This window comes from Nesoenas mayeri, assembly GCF_963082525.1.
Source record: "Nesoenas mayeri genome assembly, chromosome: 16".
In the NCBI taxonomy this organism is placed as follows: domain Eukaryota; kingdom Metazoa; phylum Chordata; class Aves; order Columbiformes; family Columbidae; genus Nesoenas; species Nesoenas mayeri.
Genome location: NC_137562.1, coordinates 3,403,276 through 3,424,360, shown reverse-complemented (window position 1 = coordinate 3,424,360; position 21,085 = coordinate 3,403,276). Strand labels below are relative to the sequence as shown.

General features: G+C 42.8%; 1 protein-coding gene across 1 annotated transcript; it reads left to right on the top strand.

Moving 5' to 3' along the window:
- Nucleotides 1-17,059: 17,059 nt before the first annotated feature.
- On the top strand, nt 17,060-20,097 carry ASIP (agouti signaling protein; the record flags this gene model as incomplete). Its single annotated transcript, XM_080354770.1, has 3 exons — nt 17,060-17,234; nt 18,408-18,469; nt 19,921-20,097. The coding sequence occupies 3 exons, from the start codon at nt 17,060-17,062 to the stop codon at nt 20,095-20,097; spliced, it is 414 nt and encodes a 137-aa protein (XP_080210896.1).
- Between the last annotated feature and the right edge of the window lie 988 nt (nt 20,098-21,085).

The window sequence follows — 21,085 nt, the reverse complement described above, 5'->3', positions numbered from 1 at the left end:
ATTTCACTTGCATCGTTCATGTGACGCTTCTCCAAACACTAAGGTTTCTCTGAACGTTCTCCAAATAGGCCCATCTTCTCCATTACTTATTACAGAAAAACCCTCTAATTTTGTAACGGTGCAATTCCACAGAACTAGCAGCAAGAGATGTACCACTGAGCTATTACAATATAGATCTTAAACTGCCTTCCACTGGTTTTTTTTAAATCCAGGTGAGCATAAAGTGGCATTTCCATGATATTTGTTACATCTGTTCTCATACTAAAACAAGAACTGGGTCAGATATAATCTCTTTAACCAAGTGATCTGCTTTAGGGAGGGATCAGAACCTCATGTTTAAGAGAATGAGAAAGCTCACTGAGAGGTGATAGCCCTTCTGCAAAAGAACTCTTCCATGGCTCATTTGATTGCTCGAACCTCATCCTATCATGATGTTTCAGACTTTTCAGTACTCTATTTTTAATTATTTTGATCCATCTTGTCATGTATGGGTAAGAATTTTTTTGCCTGTAATAATCTGCTCCCTTTTTAAAATATTAGGCAAATAAACTCCAAATTTCCACTCTGCTGTTCCTTCTATTAAAAGACTTTCGTTAGTTGCTGGTTATTTCGTATTTGCATTCCCAGATCTCACTGTACCTGAAAATCATAAAGGTTTATAATCGGAAAACATCTGATTAGATATGTCATTGACATAAATTGATTCAGAAAGCCTGTAAGTGTCTCAAAGTATGGAAATGTGGAAATTTGAATTTACTCAGACAGAGTTTCCCATCCTTACACTCTATTGCCACCCAAAGGCACATGTTATTTCTCCTCTTAGAACTGAACAGCATCTTCTTGTGCATTCTGTAATTGTCTCTTCAGATTGTCCTTCCAACAAATATTGCCTCTTCATATTAACATGTTGCAGAAGCGGAGAACCTTCTTCCTAATAAAATCAGTGACAGTCTTGTAAACAATAGCAACTTTTATTTCAGATGGGCTTCTAACTTTCTTATTCATATATTAGAAAAAAAAATAACACCTTAAGGCAAGCTGCTATGGTTTTCAGAATAGCAATGGTTTCCTGACAAAAGCATTTGCAACTGAGGAAAAAAAAATAAATCACAGAATCATAGAATGGACCGGGATGGAAAAGCCCTCAGAGATCATCCAGTCCAACCCCAGTCCATTGACTAGATCATGGCACTAAGTGCCATGTCCAATCTGTTTAAAAACCTCCAGGGCCGGTGAGTCCAGCACCTCCCTGGGCAGCCATTCCAATGCCTGACCACTCTCTCTGCACAGAATTGCTTTCTAATCTCCAGCCTCAATTTCCCCTGGCAGAGTTGAAGCCCATGCCCCCTTGTCCTATTGCTGATGCCTGGGAGAAGAGACCAATCCCCACCTGGCTAGAACTGCCCTTCAGGTAGTTCTAGAGAGTGCTGAGCTCACCTCTGAGCCTCCTCTTCTCCAGACTGAACAAGCCCAGCTCCCTCAGCCTCTCCCCATAGGGCTTGTGCTCAAGTCCCTTCCCCAGTCTTGTTGCTCTTCTCTGGACCCTCCAGCACTTCAATCTCTTTCCTGAGCTGAGGGGCCCAGAACTGAACACAATACTCCAGGTGTGGCCTCCCCAATGCAGAGCACAGGGGAAGGATCACTGCCCTTGTCCTGCTGACCACGCTGGTTTGGATACAGGGCAGGACACCATTGGCCTTCTTGGCCACCTGGGCACACTTGGCTCATGTTGAGCTTCCTGTCCATTAGTCCCCCAGGTCCCTTTCTGTCTGGCTGCTCTCCAGCCACTCTGTGCCCAGCCTGGAGCACTGCAGAGGGTTGTTGTGGCCAAAGTGCAGCACCCGGCACTTGGCCTTGTTGAACTTCATCCCATTGGAATCGGCCCATTTTTCCAGTCTATCCAGATCCCCTTGCAGAGCCCTCCTGCCTTCCAGTGGGTCCACACTCCCTCCCAACTTGGTGTCAATAGAATTAGAAGTGTTACGTTCTTGTATCAAAATAAGGATGGATAAGGCTGCTTGCTGCCACACAAACATAACTTCAAAATCAGAGATGTTACCAAGAGGAGTCTGGTCTCATATACCCATGAAAGACATCAAATCCTATTATAAGGTTGTATGAATCAGTTAAAAAATATGATCTGCAAATATCCCCAGACTATTCAATGGACTGTGCAGATGATAGATGTACATGAATCTTTGAATGGCAAACAGACCACGTGTGTATCCAGGTCCTTGTGGGAATAGGAGAAATCTCTTCCTCTTGTATCATTCTAGTCCTAATGCAACTAAGAACATCTGCAGACAGATGTGCACATGAGGAGGGTCCTGGGCACAGGTAGGAGGGAGGTGTGAAGGAGCGAAGGGGTCACACAAGGGTATGTGTTGCCAATATCAAACAGTAATGAAATGTATGGGGAGAGAGCCAGCAGAAATTAGGAGGAGATGGAGACGATGACAAAATGGGGGAGTTGAGAGAGAGCAAAAAGCTGGGATAGTTAAAAAATAAGGTGAATGAAAGAGAGAAAAGAGGGCTTGAATATATATCAAAGAGAGGAAAGGGAAACAGATAGAAAAAGAAGAGTAGAAGAATATGTTCACATGATAGTATAGAAGAGGAAGAAAAGCCAAGATGTGCCAACTGTGGAAAAAAAGGAAGAAGAAAAAACAACAGAAAAAAGGAAAGGCAAAATAAATGGGGTTTTTTTTGTAAACATGACAATGGAAAATACAATGACAAAAACAATGAGCCAAACTGGGAGAAAACTAAATACTGACTGATATCAGAGGAGAGAAGACACACAAATGCATATCCACACCAGGCTCCAGCAGCTGGTTCTGTGGATGCAAAGCAGCCTTCCTGCATCATGTCTGAAAAGCCACGTCGTTTTCCAGAGTGACAGTCGACTTCCATTTCAAGGCAGCACAGAACAAATCCCTGGGATTTCTTTCTTCTTTAAATGAGAAAATTAATTACACCCCACAAATGTCTACAGTATAATAAGATGTAAGTTCTGTGCCTCAAGGCTGGAATAGAAGCCAAGAGCAGAATTTGGCCCTAGGTAACAGTAGTGTCGGGAAAATAGATTTTCTTTATGGGAAGTTTTGACTAAGGCATTTTTTTATTTCAAATGAAAAAAAAAATATATATATATATAAAATAAAACATTCTGAACTCAAACTTTTGAAATAGAAAAATAAGAAGAGCACTTTGAAAAGAAATTAAATTGCCGGTGCTGTAAATACTCCTGCAAATATCAGCACGTAAAGTTTTGTAATTGAAATGTTTTCAACTGGAAAATTTCATTGCTGTCATAGCTTTTCATGGGATAAACAGCATTTTTAACAACTGAGAACATTCCAGCCCTCTAGAATTCAACCACTTGTACTGTGAAGTGTGCCGCTTCGTCACTCAACAAAAGCAGAGAACAACAAGGGAGAAACATCTGTCCTTTCTAAAGCCTCAGAAATATTCTATGGTCATATAAAGCCCGTCTTCCTCCTGCTCAGAGCTACTCTGAGGAACTACTCAGAGCACTACACAGTTACTCATCGTGCTTGTCCCCGTCTGGTCACTCAAACGTTGCTTCTCAAGCACATTCAGGTAACTTACAGACGACACTTTGTTTTGCCACATTTCTGGCTGCTGGATGCACCTTTTCCTCGTGCAGGAGCTCGGTTGGTGAGTTAGCGCTAAGTGCTGGAGGATCCAAGCCAACGCTCTGGATGCTTTTTGGGAAAGCAGAGGGTAAGCACTGTGCACTTCCTTCAGTAGGAACAGAGTCCCCAGACGTTTCGCAATCTAATTTTGCTCGTATTTTAACACCAAACACGATAGTTCCAGAAAACCTTTTGGTCTTTGCTATATTTGCCTGTAACAACAACCAAGCAATGTTCAAACTGAATTTAGGTACTTAAATTATGTTGCAAAATTTAGGTAAGGTCATCCACACACATTCCAAATCAAGTGGGGAAACTAACTTTTAGTTAGATTAAGAAGGATAACAAGCAAAATGGCCTAAGCCCCAAATTCCCATGGTACAAGTCATGTTATCATAGGGATGCTTAACAAGTATCTATTTATCGCCTGGCTGAGTTCTGGCAAAGCACAGCAGGTTGGCCCAAAATGGCTGGTTTCGCATCAAAAACTTAATTCCTGATCACATCTTTTCACTATTACTACCAGCCTACAGCTTCGTGAGGAACATTAAGAGAGAGTTGCAAATGTGTGGCTTGGTTCCTTTCTTCTGTTATGTAATTAAACCCTCGAAATTATAAAGAGGCATTAGATATGCTTTGGATAATCATGTCCACCTTCTGGTAAACTCCTCTGGAGTTTGTGTGTGCAGTTAAAAAAGCCTTTCCTCCGCTAGGTTCTAACTTTTAGTTACTCAACAAATCTACCTCATTGGAGTAGAGGCAATCAGTGAAAAAATCCACTATTTTCATGCTTAGGAAACAGCCGAGGAGCTGCTCATGCACATGCCCAGTATTTATGTTGATTTTTCTAGTCAGTGAGACTGCCAGATATGGAATTTTGCTGCGATGAGCCCGAAACAAGAACTAAACAGCTTGACAGATATTTTTCTTGGCAGGTCTTTTCAGTTATTCCCCTGCTCTGAATGTTGTTTTACCTGAGCGACAGAAAAGTCTGGCTGCTTTCTCTGCTGCCACCAGCTGCAAATGTCTCTGCATCGCGACTGTCCCTGTGGCTTTCAAATGGGGAGAAAAAGGAGGGGCTGAGGGTCAGCTTTGCAGGAGAATTTTTCAGAGCAACGGTCAAAGACAGAAAGGAGGAAAAGAAATCCAAAAAAGGGCACTGAGAGAAAGCAGAAATTCAAGTAGAAGACAACAGACTGCCCATCATAGTTATAATTTTGTCAGCTAAAACTTCATAAATGCTTCTGCACTGCTTTCGGGAGAAGGTGATATTCAAATCCGCCTGCTCAGCAGGCAGACGGGAGCGCAAACAGCTCCGAGAGCTTTGCTGATATTGCCTGTGGATCCACAGAACGGGGGATGCGACCTGCCCTGGCTCTCCTTGCAGCCTGATGAATCAGAGCAAGTCACTGTTTGAGCAGCACCGCAACATTTAACCCCTTCCACGGGATATTTCACTCCCCCTGTGGTGCCTGGACTTAAAAGATCATATTTTACCGGTACGTGGCACTGAAGATACTTGTTTTCCTTTACGCTTGAATCAATGCTGCAAATCTGCCTCCCTGGCCTGCGAAGCAGTAAATCTTAAAACTCTCTTTACTTTCATATTTTACCTTTTCTGCTCTTTATTCACTTCTGTTTGCAGTCTGAATGTACTTTCTCTACTTTCAGTATTGCCCGTGATTTAGATTGGTGTGATTCTGTTTGCTATCCCTGGCTCTACAATTTTTTGTTGCAAATTTTGCTTCTTAGTTTAATCTACTTGTATCTAAGCTTTTTTTCTGAAATCCTTTTAGATGTTATATTATCTTTATACACTCTTTTACCGTGCAATTTTTATGTTACGCTTCCTAAGCTGTATTTTTACGCTGCTTCAATTGGTTAACTAACTTATTTTTTGTCCCAGTCCAAGCGGGGTAAATATAATATTGAAATGAAATCTTTATTTCCCTGAAGCTTTTATAACTCCTGAAAGATTTTAAAGGTTTAGATTTTACGTGTTTTTGTAATATTTCTCTTCAAGCTTTGGGCTGTAATCCTTTTTCTCGTTTCCCCTGACTTTTCTCTCTATAGCATGTCATAAAAACCTAAGTCTACGCTAAATATATCCAAGTGTCTAGTCTTCCGTTAGTATTCATAATACTATCTTTGTGCACATTCAGCAAGCAACAGTTAGTTTATATACTTAACAAGATGAAATGTAGAGCTAATTTATGATCACCATTTGCAATACCAACACTTTTCTTCCAACCTACGTTTCTACGGCGCTTCTCTCATGACTGCGCTCACTAGAAAATGAACAATAAAACTGCTCATTTTATTACATTTGTTATTTTCCTAAATGGATGCGTTTCTCACTGTCTCCTATCTTTTTGCCTACTTTATTCCCTACTTTATTTCTCCTTGTATATCACGCAGCACCATTTTCTGATTGAGACAGGAAGGTTTTGTTTTTAGTGGTTGTTTTGGGCATTTTTTTCTTGCACATGGAGAAAACCAATTCACTGCAAAAGGAAAAAGAATTTTGCCAGTTTCAATATAGGCTTTTATCTTTAGCGTTGCCTTTAATCTTTACGCACAGACTCAGAAGTAGAACTACATGCATGAATTAGGCCCTGGTATTATGCAAAGTAAAGACCTACTAAAACCCTTAACTACATAGTTAACACCTTATTAATAAAGTGTGCATGCTCATGTTGTATACATTATTTGCATAGAATAAATATTGCGTAGCTCTTAAAAAGTTTTAACAACATTTCTTAAAACCAGCAAACTTAATGGGAAAACCCAATGACATCTTGAGTCGCATTTGCTTATTAAATTTGTTTTTCATATCATACTGTTTCTCTTCAAACTTCTCTGACTCAGGTGGTTAAAATTCTGCTTAAATTGAATTAAGTACATTGAATTTGAGTTACAAGGGAGCAGAAGGCAGCACTGGCCAGTGGAAGCACTCACTGCACCTTTTTCATTTGCTTCTCTCTGCACTTTTAAATGCTCACGCCATGGGAATAATCAGAGATTCATTCTCACCTACAAACACTTAGGAAGCCATTACATTAATAATAGTGTTTAATTCATTTCAAATCCATTGAAGATGATTTTAACTGCTTAGCTAACTGTTTAGTATGTTTTCAGCCCATCAATGGCAGTATCCCAGTTAAAAATCTCTAAAGGCAGTGTATGCACACGAGCCTGTTTCTATTCTTCCTGCAGAGTTCCCTTTTGGGAGGATTTTGCCGTGTGATTTTCAAAGGTGACTATGACCGAGCGTAAAGCGACCCTGAGATAAGGAGCTGCTGCTCTTTTAGGGAGACTCTGGGAAGGCGGCACCAATAATGAATCCCGTGTTTCTCATTGGTGGTAAAATATTTCCTTAAAAGCAAAATTATAAAGGTGACCAATCCCGCTGGGGAACCATGCACGATGAATAGTTGGTTGTAATATACGATAAAAGATAAGCAAGCTCTGTGCTGAGAAGATGTAGCGCCCTCCTGTAATCAATTAAAAACGTGAGTTAGAAAGAGTCCACACAGGCATTTTTCTGAGCCTAAAGCATGTGGGATCTACAAAGGCTTCTTTCCTATCCTATGTTTGACACAAAATGGCAGAGAAGCAACTTAGGGCAGATCATCTGAAAATAATACACTTAGCATTTCAGGGGACACAATGCATGAGGGGGAAAAAAAGCACACTGTCGTTACTATATATTTTATATACATCCCTAAAAAATATCTAGGTATATTTTAATTAGGGGTTCACCTCGAGCTTTTTATCATTTGCGTATTGAAGTTCAAAGCCTGTTGTTCCAGCGTATGCTTTCTATGATTTTGGAACAGGCTGCTTCAGTAGGTCTGGCTCAAAGCCTGACACTCCAGAGGTGAAGATGATTTATTCTCCTAGAGCTACAGAGATTTCAGAGATCTCAGGATTGGGTGGGTGGGTGGGAGAAATAATCACTTTGAAATAAGTGGAGATGTAGGTTTTCACTGGTAGGAAAACTGTAATGTCAAAACTGTAAAAGCAGGGTTACCTGTGAGAAAGCCATCCCCAAAATGCTCGAGGTGAAGTGAACATCCCCACTCCTGGCACGGATTGAGAGACTTGTGAGATTGGAAATAAAACTGGAAGTCTAATCATTAGTTAGGACATAGCACAGGCAATTATGCAACTTCCAGCAATTTTGCTTAGCATTTGTATTTCTTACTAAAAGTAAATAAATGAATAAACATAATATAAAGTTTCTGTAGTAGAAACCCCGTATCAGCCTTCAGGTAGATGTTCTAAAGCATAATTATTAGTGGGCCAGAACAGTCCAGATCTCGGACATTTTTTAGGCCCAGCTTCTACTTCTGGTGACTTCATCTCATTATACTTTTGGCATCTTGCTTGAAAACGCATCTGTCACCCTCTCCTCCCTCCAACTCTGCTGAGTGCCTTCAGGAACTGAGACACTCTGCAGCTTCTCTTTGGTATTAAAGAGATTGAGAGCTCTTTTCAGACATACTTTGCCATTCCTTTGATCATTTTTACAGTTTATACAAACTCTTTTCACTCAGTGGTGTTCTTGGAGTGTCTTCCAGAAATAGCCGTTCCAATATCAAATAAATATTCTCCTGTTGAAGCCGGTCCTATTTTCAAGAACTAAATTAACAGTTTTGACAGCAGTGTTACACTGCGAGCTGGTTTCTACCACAGATCCCAAATGCTTTTGAATCACTGCTTTCCAGAACAGTATTTCTCAATCTGAACATAAAATATTTGTTTTCTTAAATGCTTGTCCGTATTTTTTTCATTCTTAGAAGGCATGTTGTTTTCCTCTGGGTAGTTTACCAATTAACACATATCTTCCAGGCTTTTGTCTTTGGCCTTGTTTCACACTTCCAGGCTATAAATGGATTTCCCTTCTTCCAGTAAAAAAGCTGTGCCTCACAGCGCTTTGAAGAGATAGTCCAGATCTCTTGTTCATCTTGAGTAGATATCAAGACTGCTCCAACATCTTTCTTCCATATGGTGCATGATGTCTGAGTCACTGATGCCAGGTTTTTCCACACACAGACAAGAACCATGTAATCAATCTTATTCTTATTTTAGAATCACAGAATAGCTTGGGTTGCAAGAGACCTCAAAGATCATCTAGTTCCAACCCCCTTCCATCAGCAGGGACACTTTCCACTAGACCAGGTTGCTCAAAGCCCCGTCCAACCTGACCCTGAACACTTCCAAGAATGGAACATCCACGGCTTCTCCAGGCAGCCTGTTCTATTGCCTCACCAGCCCCACAGTAGAATATTTCTCATTTACATCTAATCTGTATCTCCCCTCTTTCAGTTTAAAGCCATTACCCCTTGTCCTATCACTAGAAGCCCTTGTAAAAGGTTCCTCTCCAGCTTTCTTGTAGTTCCCCTTCAGGTGCACACATTCTGGATTGATCAGCAAGGCTCATCACCACAGCTGTACCCAATCTTCAATGCATATACTGTATTTCAGTAACTCCTTAAATCATAGATTAAGATTTCTCTGCTGAAGTGGTAGAACCTTTTATGTTTAACATTAGTTAAGGAACTCTTAGATCTTGAGTTTCCTGACAGTTTTCCTCAACAGTTGTCATTTTGTTCAAGATAGCATGCTAAAATATTTGCCACACCATATCTCCTCAACTGTTTCTCTATAGTCTTGCTTTCACTTCAACTAGAGTAGCTAATTGAGGATTTCTCTGCAGCAGGAGCCCTGAATAGTTTTTCATTTTTGTAGATAGCTTAGGGAATTGTGCCAGAAATTAAGACTTTTTTGGCACGTCTCTTAGAGTTGTTGCATGCATGCGCCTTCCCATTCTATCAAGCCACACCAGGAACTGTCTTTATGAGGAGGATGAGAGAAGACCAAAACAGTCACCTCTTATCCTACAAAATTTCAGCAAGTCAAGTCATGGCTATAATGTTTCCTCCCTTCTTAAGAAATAGGCTTCCCCTACCACTAACATGGATGATGCATCACCAGCTAGCAGAGTCAAGGAATAAAGATTTAAAGATTATATTACAAAGATTAGAAAACATTAGGAAACTAAACTTCATGGGCAATTCCAGAGCAACATTCACCTCAGCCTGAAGTGCAGGCTGTATAAAACAAACAGTATTGGTCACCCTCCAACAATCTGTACAGTGTATCACAACTGCCAAATTGCACCTAAAGCAAAATATTCATAGATTAGAATGCAGAGGAAAACATATTCCCCAGTAAACTAAAAATTTATTGGGTTTTTATTGCTTTAGATATTCTCAAGTCTTTTCAAATGCAATCGCAAAAGCCAAAGCATGAAAACTTGATCCCCAAATGGCCCATGAGCTCAAAGACAAGAACATAACTGAGGAACAGCAACACACTGTTCTTTTCCTTCTCATGCTTCCAAGGGCCCACCTCATAACACACAAAGGCTAGAAACCACTAAACCAACCAGAATTGAGCACATTTTAAATATGCGTGCATACTACATGACCACATTTTCATAAAGAAGCTGTTTATTACACGCTCATTCAACTCTTCTCATATTTCAGGGGCACACAAAACAAGGGCAGATGTGTTAGGTGGAGCTGGCAAAGAGTTTTCCAGGGGAGCATGGAACCACATGGGAAGGGATTAAGGAATTCAAGTGGCTACCTAAACACCAAAAGCTCTACAAGATTTGGCCCTATGATCCTTCTCCCAGAACCTCAGAAGTATAGGAGAGATCCATGGGAACTTACCATTTTCAGCCCATTCCCCCAACATTGAACGAACACAAATGCATTAAGATTCAGCTTCAACTTCAAATAGGGCCTCTTGGTTTATCCTGGGGGGAGAGATTTGCTTGCGTTGCTTTTATTTTAAATTATTTTGTGGTTTGAGGATGAGTAGCAGCTATTTCTTAATATTTACATCTTGACAGCGCCCTTTGAAGTCTTCAAACACGTATCTTTGCTTTGCATTCTGTGCAGTCAATCCTAACATGCTATTAGGAAACTAACACCACTGAAGAACCCCTGGCTGGGTCTGTGGGGAGTGGCCTGGAGCATTAGTGATTCCTACTCTTCTCAGGTGGAGTCATTTGTCATTCCTTTCCCTCCAAATACCCGTTAACACATAATTTCTCTCATTTCTATTCCTTTGCTGAAACCTGATGCTTGAAATGGGATTGCTCTAAAGACTAGGTAGCATGGTTCCAAGTGACAATGAAATAATTACCCAGAATCTCCCCAGTCATCCTGTTAACCTCAGTGTTTAATTTCCTAACTTTTTCTGTCTCTTTGCTTCTTAAAACCTCAGCATCTTTCAAGGCATCTACTAATTCTTGCTTTTTTCCTTGAATTCCCTCTGTGGTCTCCCCAGGGCAGAGCAGAGGGGCAGGAGAACCTCTCTGACCTACTGACCACCCCCTTCTAACCCACCCCAGGTCCCATTGGCTTCCTGGCCACAAGGGCCCAGTGCTGGCTCATGGTCACCCTGCTGTCCCCAGGACCCCCAGGCCCCTTTCACCTACGCTGCTCTCTAATAGCTCATTCCCCAACTTATACTGGAACCTGGGGTTGTTCCTGCCCAGATACAAAACTCTACACTTCCCCTTATTATATTTCATTAAATTTTTCCCCACCTGTCCTTTTCAAAATGGGAACACGGCAGCACAACATAGCTGAGGATTTGTTGGTGAGTTACCGAGCAGTGTAATAGTTTCCAGTATTTTATGTTTCTTTCTTCATGTACTTTAACATTTGCTTTTTCTAAGCAGCTGTTTTCAGCTATTTATAATTTTGTCTGTTTATTCATGAGTTGGCCCAAATTTGTCAGACCTTCTAAGAAAATTTCAGCTTGTCTCTTCTAGTGTTTATGGCAGGCTTTCTTATGAATGTCTTGAACTGTTTAGTCTGTTGTTGTGTGAGGAAAAATCTCTAAATAGACTAAAATCAGCTGTGATAGGAAATGAGTCAAATGTACAGGGTGTTTCTGGGGAAATCAAATTTCTTCATGAAGACTTTTAAGATGACATCTCAAAAAATAAATTAAAGAGAGACAATAGCTGTTTCATATGATCTGTCATTTTCCAAATTTACAGTGAGGGAAAATGTCTGCAAGAGCCAACGACTTGTGTAAGTATTAAAATATGTTATTTACTTGTTAAATACGTTAAGCCAAAGTGCAGAGGAAACAGCATAGAAAAGGATACTGCAGTCTCTGATGACAGTCAAAAAATTTTAAGTGCTTTCTTTTGTTGTTAAATGTATTCCTGTCTTTCTCTTGACAATAAAGGGCACATGTTAACCATTTACTTACATAATTTGCTGAACTGTGCCTAAGTTCAGTGTCGTGGTTTAGCCCCAGCCAGCAATTACGTACCACATGGCTTCTCACTCACACCTCATCTCCCAGCCCACCCTGCTCTCTGGTGGGCTGGGGAGGAGAATTGGAAATAAAAGTTAAAACTTGTGGGTTGGGATAAAAAACAGTTTAACAGGACAACAAAGGAAGAGATAAACAACACTAATCAAATAAAATAATAGAAAAAGTGAGGGATACACAATGCAATTGCTCACCACACAGAAAACTGATGCCCAGACTGCTCCCAGGCAGTGACACCCACCCTCAGCCAGCTCCTCCAGTTTATATACTGAGCATCATGTCACAGGGTATTGAATATCGCTTCGGTGAGTTTGGGTCAGCTGTTCTGGTTGTGTCTCCTCCCAGCTTCCCATGAAAATTAACTCTATCCTAGCCAAACCCAGGACATTCAGTGGTTAGATTTCAGCACTGTGCAAGACTAAGCCCCATGAACAATTAAAATAATTCCCATGTTAAATTTCCCCTAGCACATTTTAGCTTCATTACAGCAATAAATGATAAGTCCCTAAAGACACTCACAGAATCCCAGGATGTCAGGGATTGGAAGGAACCTTGAAAGCTCATCCACTGCAATCCCCCCATGGAGCAGGAACACCCAGATGAGGTTACACAGGAAGGTGTCCAGGCGGGTTGGAATGTCTGCAGAGAAGGAGACTCCACAACCCCCCTGGGCAGCCTGGGCCAGGCTCTGCCACCCTCACCAGGAACAAGTTTCTTCTCAAATTTAAGTGGAACCTCCTGTGTTCCAGTTTGCACCCATTGCCCCTTGTCCTGTCCCTGGTTGTCACCAGAAGAGCCTGGCTCCATCCTCCTGACACTCCCCCTTTCCATATTGATCCCCAGGAATGAGTCACCCCTCAGTGTCCTCTTGTCCAGCTCCAGAGCCCCAGCTCCCTCAGCCTTTCCTCACACGGGAGATGCTCCACTCCCTCCAGCATCTTGGTGGCTGCGCTGGACTCTCTGCAGCAGTTGCCTGTCCTGCTGGAACTGAGGGGCCACAACTGGACACAGGATTCCAGGGGTGGTCTCCCCAGGGCAGAGCAGAGGGGCAGGAGAACCTCTCTGACCTACTGACCACCTCCCTCCTCATCCACCCCAAGTACCATTGGCTTCCTGGCCACAAGGGCCCAGTGCTGGCTCGTGGTCACCCTGCTGGCCCCAGGACCCCCAGGCCCCTTTCACCTACGCTGCTCTCTAATAGGTCATTCCCCAACTTATACTGGAACCTGAGGTTGTTCCTGCCCAGATACAAGACTCTACACTTGCCCTTGTTCTATTTCATTAAATTTCTCCCTGCCCAGCTCTCCAGCCTGTCCAGGTCTCTGATGGCAGCACAGCTTCCAGTGTCACCACTCCTCCCAGCTTGGTGTCAGCAGCAAACTTGCTGACAGTCACTCTGTTCCCTCGTCCAAATCATTGATGAATATATTGAATAATACCGGCCCCAGCACCGACCCCTGAGGCACTGCACTGGATCCAGGCCCCAACTGGACTGTGCCCCATTGACCACGACTCTCTGGCTTCTTCCCTTCAGTCAGTTCACAGTCACCTCACTACCCGGTCACCCAGACCGCACTCCCTCAGTTCAGCTGTGAGGATGCTGTGGGACACTGTGTCAAATGCCTTACTCAAGTCAAGGTAGATCACGTCCACCGCTCTGCCATCATCCATCCATCTTGTTATGTCCTCATAAAAGTCAATATTGTTGGTCAAGCACGACTTCCCCTTGGTGAAGCCATGTTGACTGCGCCTAATGACCCTCTTATCCCTGATATCCCTTGAGATGGTACGAAGGATAAGTTGTTCCATCAGTTTCCCAGGGATGGAGGTGAGGCTGACCGGTCTATAGTTACCTGGGTCTGCCTTCTTGCCCTTTTTGAAGACTGGAGTGACATTTGCTTTGCTCCAGTCCTCAGGCACCTCTCCTGTTTCCCAAGACTTGGCAAAGATGATGGAGAGTGGTCCAGCAACGACCTCAGCCAGCTCCCTCAGCACCCGCGGGTGCATTCCATCCGGACCCATGGATTTATGGATGTCCAGATTGCCCAACTGCTCCCTAACCCAGTCCTCATCAACCCAGGCAAACTCCTCCATTGTCCTGCCTTCCTCTGGGGCCTCAGGGGTACGGGGCTCCTCAGGACAGCCCCCGGCAGAGCAGACAGAGACAAAGTAGGCATTCAGTAACTGCATTCTCTGCATCTTCTGTCGTCAGGGCACCCACCTCGTTCCCCAGTGGGCCTACATTGCCTCTGTGGTTAGTTTTATATGCCATGTATTGGAAAAAGCTCTTCCTGTTGTCCTTGACCCCAGGTTTAATTCTAAGGAGGCCTTAGCTTTCCTAGGTGCCTCTCTACACCCTCTAACAGCAGCCTTATATTCTCCCCAAGTGGCCAGCCCCTCCTTCCATGATCTGTACACTCTCCTCTTCCACCTGAGCTTACCCAGCAGCTCCTGTTTAACCACGCAGGTCTCCTGGCTCCCTTCCTTGGCTTCCTACGTGTGGGGATGCTCTGATCTTGTGCCCCATAGAAACAGTCCCTGAACACTGACCAACTATCCTGGGCCCCTTTACCTTCAAGCAGCCTTGCCCATGGGATTTCCCCCAGCAATTGCTTGAAAAGGCCAAAGTTTGCCCTGCTGAAATCCAGGGCTGCAATTCTGCTTGCTATCCTTCTCCTGCCTCATGAGATCCTGAACTCCACCATCTCATGGTCGCTACAACCCAGGCACCCCTCAACCTTTACCGCTTCGACCAGCCCCTCCTTGTTAGTGAGGATGAGGTCCAGCAGCTCCTCTCCTAGTCGGCTCCTCCACCATCTGCATGAGGAAGTTCTCATCAAGGCACTGGAGGAACCTCCTGGCCTGTGCCCGGCTGGCTGAATGGTCCTTCCAGCAAACATCAGGGAAGTTAAAATCACCCACAACAACCAGGGCCTGAGACTGCGAGGCCGCTCTCAGCTGTCTGTAGAGGCCTCATCACCTTCCTCACCCTGATCTGGTGGCCTGTAACAGACACCCACAACAGTGTCACCCCTGCCAGCCTGCCCCTTAACTTTCACCCACAGACTTTCAACTCACTCCTCATATACATTGTAGTTGCTCTCTCACTCTCTCAACTCCACCACCACGCCTGGCTGGCTTGTCTTTCCTGAAAAGGACACAGCCATCCATGACCACATTCCAGCCATGTGTGCTGTCCCACCATGTCTCCGTAATTGCCACCAGGTCATAATCTCCTGCCCTAACACAGGTTTCTAACTCCTCCTGCTTATTCCCCAAGCTGCACGCATTGGTGTACAGGCATTTCAGAAGGCGAGTCGAGCACACCGATGGCTTTGGCCTCGAAGAAGTTAATTTAAATGGTACTTTAGAGGCATGTTGACATGGTCTCCAGCTGACAGTTACATGCCAGCTGTGCCAGTACTCCAGATGGGCAGCACACACTGATCTGAAAATTATAGATACATTATAGAGAATATCCTGTACCCAGGCTAAAAAATTGCTTTAAAAAGCAAAATCTACATCATGAATACCCCTGTGTGCAAATCTAAACAGCTTCCAGCACACAGCTTGCTCTCTTCACTCCACCTCAGAGCATGGAAACAATGAGATCACAAACGTCTACATCTACCTGTCACAAACATGTCCTGTAGTGTAGAATCATAGAATAGTTTGGGTTAGAAGGGACTTTTAAAGGCCATCTAGTCAAACCCTGCTGCAAAGAGCAGGGACATCTTCACTCAGGTCAAGTTGCTCATCCAACCTCACCTTGAATGTCTCCAGGAATGGGGCACCCACCACCTCTCTGGGCAACCTGTTCCAGTGTTTTACCAACCTCATCATAAACCACTTCTTCCTTCCCTGTATGCCTAGATCCTGTAAAAATGAGCATACTTAAATGTTAAGCAAGCTAACTTTTTTTTTTAAGTAATATATTTTCTTTGACCAGCTGGGCATTTGGAAAGTGTAGACAAGCTTTTTGACGTGTTATTCAGGTCTTTTTTGAATTTCAAGCATACACCTAAAACATAAACATCATTGGGAATAGTCAGGTTGGTAATGTTAGTTACACAAAAATAAGTTCTAACTCACCTGAATGGTTATGGTTACAATCTAAACGGTTATCTGCATGTATAACTATGTGTTAGAACAGTCTTCAGAATGCATCAAGAAATCTCCATCAGGTTTGGACATCTTTTGTGAAAGGAGACAGGAAAAACAATAAAAGGGTGTGTCTTCTGTATAGAAAAAAGTCATTACAACCAGATTAATTGCTCAAAACATTTGGTTTCACTCCCTTTTCGGTGATAAATCCACTTCTAACTTCAGCAGTGTTAATCTATGAGAAAAGGAGCCAGGGACTTTCTTCCAGGGTGTACGGCCACGTTGTATGGCAAAGCTCAGGTTCCCCCATAAGCGTGCTCAAATCTCACAGACTTCATTACATCTTCAAAGTTTAAGCACATACTAAACCCTAAGGCCCCTAAATGCCTTATGGGACTGGGCCTTTTATCACTTACCTGAGTTACGGCTATGATTTACTGTGGAGTCAGAGCAGTCACATTGGGGTATAATAAAACAAGGTATTTCTTCATTACTGCTTTTTAAATGGAGAAAACTCATTGGAAACAACTTGTGATTTGGGTTTTTTTAAATTTTTTTTTAATTATCGATATTTTTCTAGGTTTTCTAGCGTGAATTTGTAAACAAGATTTCCTAGGACAAATCTAATGATGTGGTTTTGCTGGTCAAAAGTGACAGCGATTCTTCTCATGCAATAAACAACTCTGTAAAACGCAGTGGGAGGAGCTCACTCAGCTCTTGGGAAAATAAACCTTCTGAGCAAAGAATCAAGAAAAATATTCCCTCTAAGAGAGTTATGTTTGAGGGAGTCTTAGGCGCTCCGTATCAGAGGCAAAGTGCCAGAAAGCACTGCCAAATGTTGCTGAAGCTGCACAAGCCAACAGAAAACCATAGCTGAGCTTCATATCTTTGTTTCTCTTCTACACGCAGGTTTGGTTTTCATTACAATGGAATTTTTCCTCCCCAGGATGGAAAGTAAGAGCATGTTCCTAAGCCTCCTACTGTGCTACAGTGTGCTCAGAGCTGCCAATTCTCACATGGTCATCGAAGAGAAGACAGAATGCAATCTGCCAAGGAGCAACAAAATGAACCTTCCAGATCTCCCACCCATCTCCATCGTAGGTTAGTAAAATCCACTGTTCAGGCCCAAATTAACGAGATGTGTAGAGAATACAGCTGTTGATTAATACAGATTGTTTTGATGGCTCACTGCAGCATTGCAATGTCACACAAGTGCCTTAGGAGCGCACAGAACTGCAGGGAGAACACAGCTACAGCATCCAAGAGTGGCAACGAGGCAAAGCACAGTTTAGAGTTAAAAAATCAGCCAACTTATTTTAGTTTTACAGATTTCACTTCAGGTCACATCCTACTCTAAGTATGTCACATCATACTGAATTTTTTCTCCAAATCATTCATTACTGCTTATTACAAGCCTCACACACACAGAACAAAGGTGTGGAAAATATCATAATAGATTAGTGAGCCAGGAAAGACCTCACACTTGAACATAAAAGTCTTAGATCCTGTGTTAGATCCTGAGTCTTAGCTGCAGAATTAACATACAGTAATAAAAGCATTAAAGCTGATATAATAATAATAATAATAATAATAACAATTACAATAATTTTTATCCCTCAAGGAATAATATGGGCAAGTTCACAAATACTAGAGTTTTTATCTAGAGAAAAAAAAAGTTACATCAGGCATAGTCTGAACATCCATCCCCTCCTAAATTTACCTGATCCAAGGGTCAACTCCACAAACATTCACAAAGGTTTCAAGGCTACAGACACATTAATTAAACACCTTTGCAAGTAACGGTTCGTAGAACAAGATGGTGGGTAGAAAAGGAATGAAGAGCTGAAGAATGAAAGGTGGCATCACGTGGATGAGGAGTTTATGCCAAACCAGCCAAGAGTTTTTTGCTTGTGAAAACCAGGAATTCCGAACATCTTTCCTGTTTTCGTTCATGTGACTAATGTGCATAAGTACCTACAACTTTTACACAGATATTTTTAATTTGATTTCTCTGAAATTATTTTCCCTGTTCACATTTGACCCTCTAATGTATAAAAAAATCCCACCTGAAATACAAACATCAGTGTTTTTCTGCTTCATACAAGCAACAGTGACAGCGGGAGTTCGGATGTGATGTGTGAAGATGGCTCCTGGAAAGGTGGCAATGCAGGTTACCTGCCTTCTCTCGCGTATAAAATAGTATTAAGCACCTCAATTAAATAACATGTGCTGTAAAACTGATTGAATATTAATGTTGTGCTATTCTCTTTGAAGATTTAACAAAAAGATCCCAGAAAGTCAGCAGGAAAGAGGCAGAGAATAAGAAAGCTTCCAAGGTAGGTGGCTGTTCAGAAAACACCGTTGAGTTCGAATGGTTTATTACTTCCATAGTTCTCCTCGTTGCATTCATTTGCAAAGTATTTACAGCCATTCCCCAACTGAAATGATCCACATACAGCTTGAAGCTCTAAATACTGTAAAACAAAACATTAATAGTGGAAGGAAAACTATGTGACCTTAGATTAGTTAGAGGTTATAGTTTGGCTTTGGGAGGGCTTGTTGGTTTTGATTTTGCTTTTGTTTTTTACAGTCCTCTCTTACCCCAAAGGTACTTTGGTTGAAAATGTTAACTAGCAATTTTATCAGATCAGTAGATTGAGATGGATAGATTTCCTTCATGTGATGCTACCCATAGGTCTGAATGTGAAGTATTACATGTGCTGGGCTCCTATATTTTTTAAGTTGTCTACAAGAGTAGAAAACAGCATTTTTACTCTGCTTTTAATATGCCACGATCACCATTTATAGCCAAACCAGTCATTGCTGCAACCAGAAACATTTAGAGCTCCTTTTCCATTTTTTTTCATGTCTGCTGTGGGCAGCACTTCCTAAATTTGCGGGATGACCCCAGTCAAAAGGGGCCTCAGGACGTCATTTAGTCCCACCTTCAGCTCAAAGCCAGACGTTCTTGCCATCAAACTTTGTCTAAGTATTCTTGCTTAAAAGCTCCTAAGGCACTTAGAGACCTCCGAACGCTCTATCTTAAAACTGAAACTCCCGAGAAACTACCAGGTTAAAAGGCCCGTAGGGCTCCTGCGGCTGGAGGGCTCCAGAGGCCTCTCCCAGGCACATGCTGATCAACCCAAAGTTTCCCACCCTCCCGAATCACCCCAGCGCGGCAGCACTGCTGGGGCGGGCTGGCAGAGCTTCTCCAGCTCGCTCACCTGTCTGCAGGTGACCATTCCCACGCACAGAAGGTCGCTGAGCTCCAAAGGCAGCGTGACAAACAAACCACGCAAGGCTGAGCTTTGCTAAGTCACATCCCCTTTCTCTCAGCTGTGCGGTTTAGGAAACAGAGCCGATACCAGCCCCACAGATCGACATGGAGGCTTCACTCCTTCATTCAAAAAGGCTGGGTTTCCAAGAGTAATTCCTTACTTTGTTTTACTGATAACGTCGTTATCTTTGCAGTTTCTTGTGTCCCTCTTGTGCCACATTCCTCCCTACAGAGCATTTTCCAACGCTCTATCCCATCACATTACTAATTGCTCAACATACGGGGCTTATGAGGTTTAACATTTTGCTCGGTGGGCTGGTCCCAAGCCGGCATCTCCCTTGACACAGACCCACCACATCTCCATGTTCCTACTAATATAGACCTCACTGCCAGCAACCGCCAACTCGCCTCAAGCCAGAAGCTCCCACAGTTCGCTTTCTTTGCACTTATGCTTTATTCTAAGCTGCACTCACCTTACATTTATATGTATACATTTATATTTTCTTCTAGAAAAAAGCCGAACCGAAGACACCTCCGAAACCAAGGCCCACGCCAGCTGCTGACTGCGTGCCCAACTTCAAAACCTGCAAACCACACTTAAATTCATGTTGTAACTACTGTGCATTATGCAAATGCCGAATTTTCCGGACCATCTGCCAGTGTCTAACGTTAAACCCAAAGTGCTAAGCCAAACTGGGGATGCAATAAGGCTTCCGTCTTTCATTAGCTTCTCAACTGTGTATTTCAACCTGCCCCATGTGCGTAGCAATCGAAGTAGAGAGCTTTGAAGCTGGCAGCTTGGATTTGGTCCTCTTTATATTAAATGGACAATGTGGGGTTTTTCATGGTGTTAATGCTGTCATAAACAGGATGTTTTTTCAGGGAGCAAAAAACCAGGGTGATTGACATTGAACAGGTATAATTTAGCAAAACTGACCTGCATTTTAAGAAGAATTCTGGGGTTTGGGGTATTTTTGTTTGGTCAGGTTTCTTTGAAGGGTCATATTAACCACGTATTAATCACATTTTTGAACTGGCACCACAAACCCTGCACCAATGGCGTGCAAAGAGCCACACTACAACAGGACCAGTTAATCCTGTAAGAGACCAAACTTGCCTTCGCCCACAAGGAGAGCACGGCACCAGCTTCTAACACAACCAAAATATCACGTTGGAAATACAGGTTTCACACATTCAGCAAAAATCAGGATGAGAATTTATATAGGTTATTTTATGGGAAAAGACAGACTCGAACCAATAAGGCAATTTTTCAGTCATCCCCAGCTGAGCATCAGTATCTCCACCTGCACGGTTTTTGGTCACCCTCCCAGCAATCAGTATCTCCAAGGCGAATAATATACATGTGTATTTGAACCCTGGACATACCTGTGCCTCATGACTTCAAAATCAGATTTCTTTCCCCAGCCATATCCACAGGAATAGAGTTCTCAGCCCTTTTCCTGCTGCCAAGGATACAGTGCACATCGAGCCCAAAAGCAGAAACACCCCCCCAGGACTCAGAGGAAGAAAGATCAACAAAAATAGAACATGCATCCCACATTACAAGCCATCAGTCTCTCTGTCTTGTCCCATTTTACCATGAGCAACTCCCAGCACCCACCCACCCCAAGCATGAATTTAGGTGGCAATCTCCATGTGCTGCAGAAAAAATACA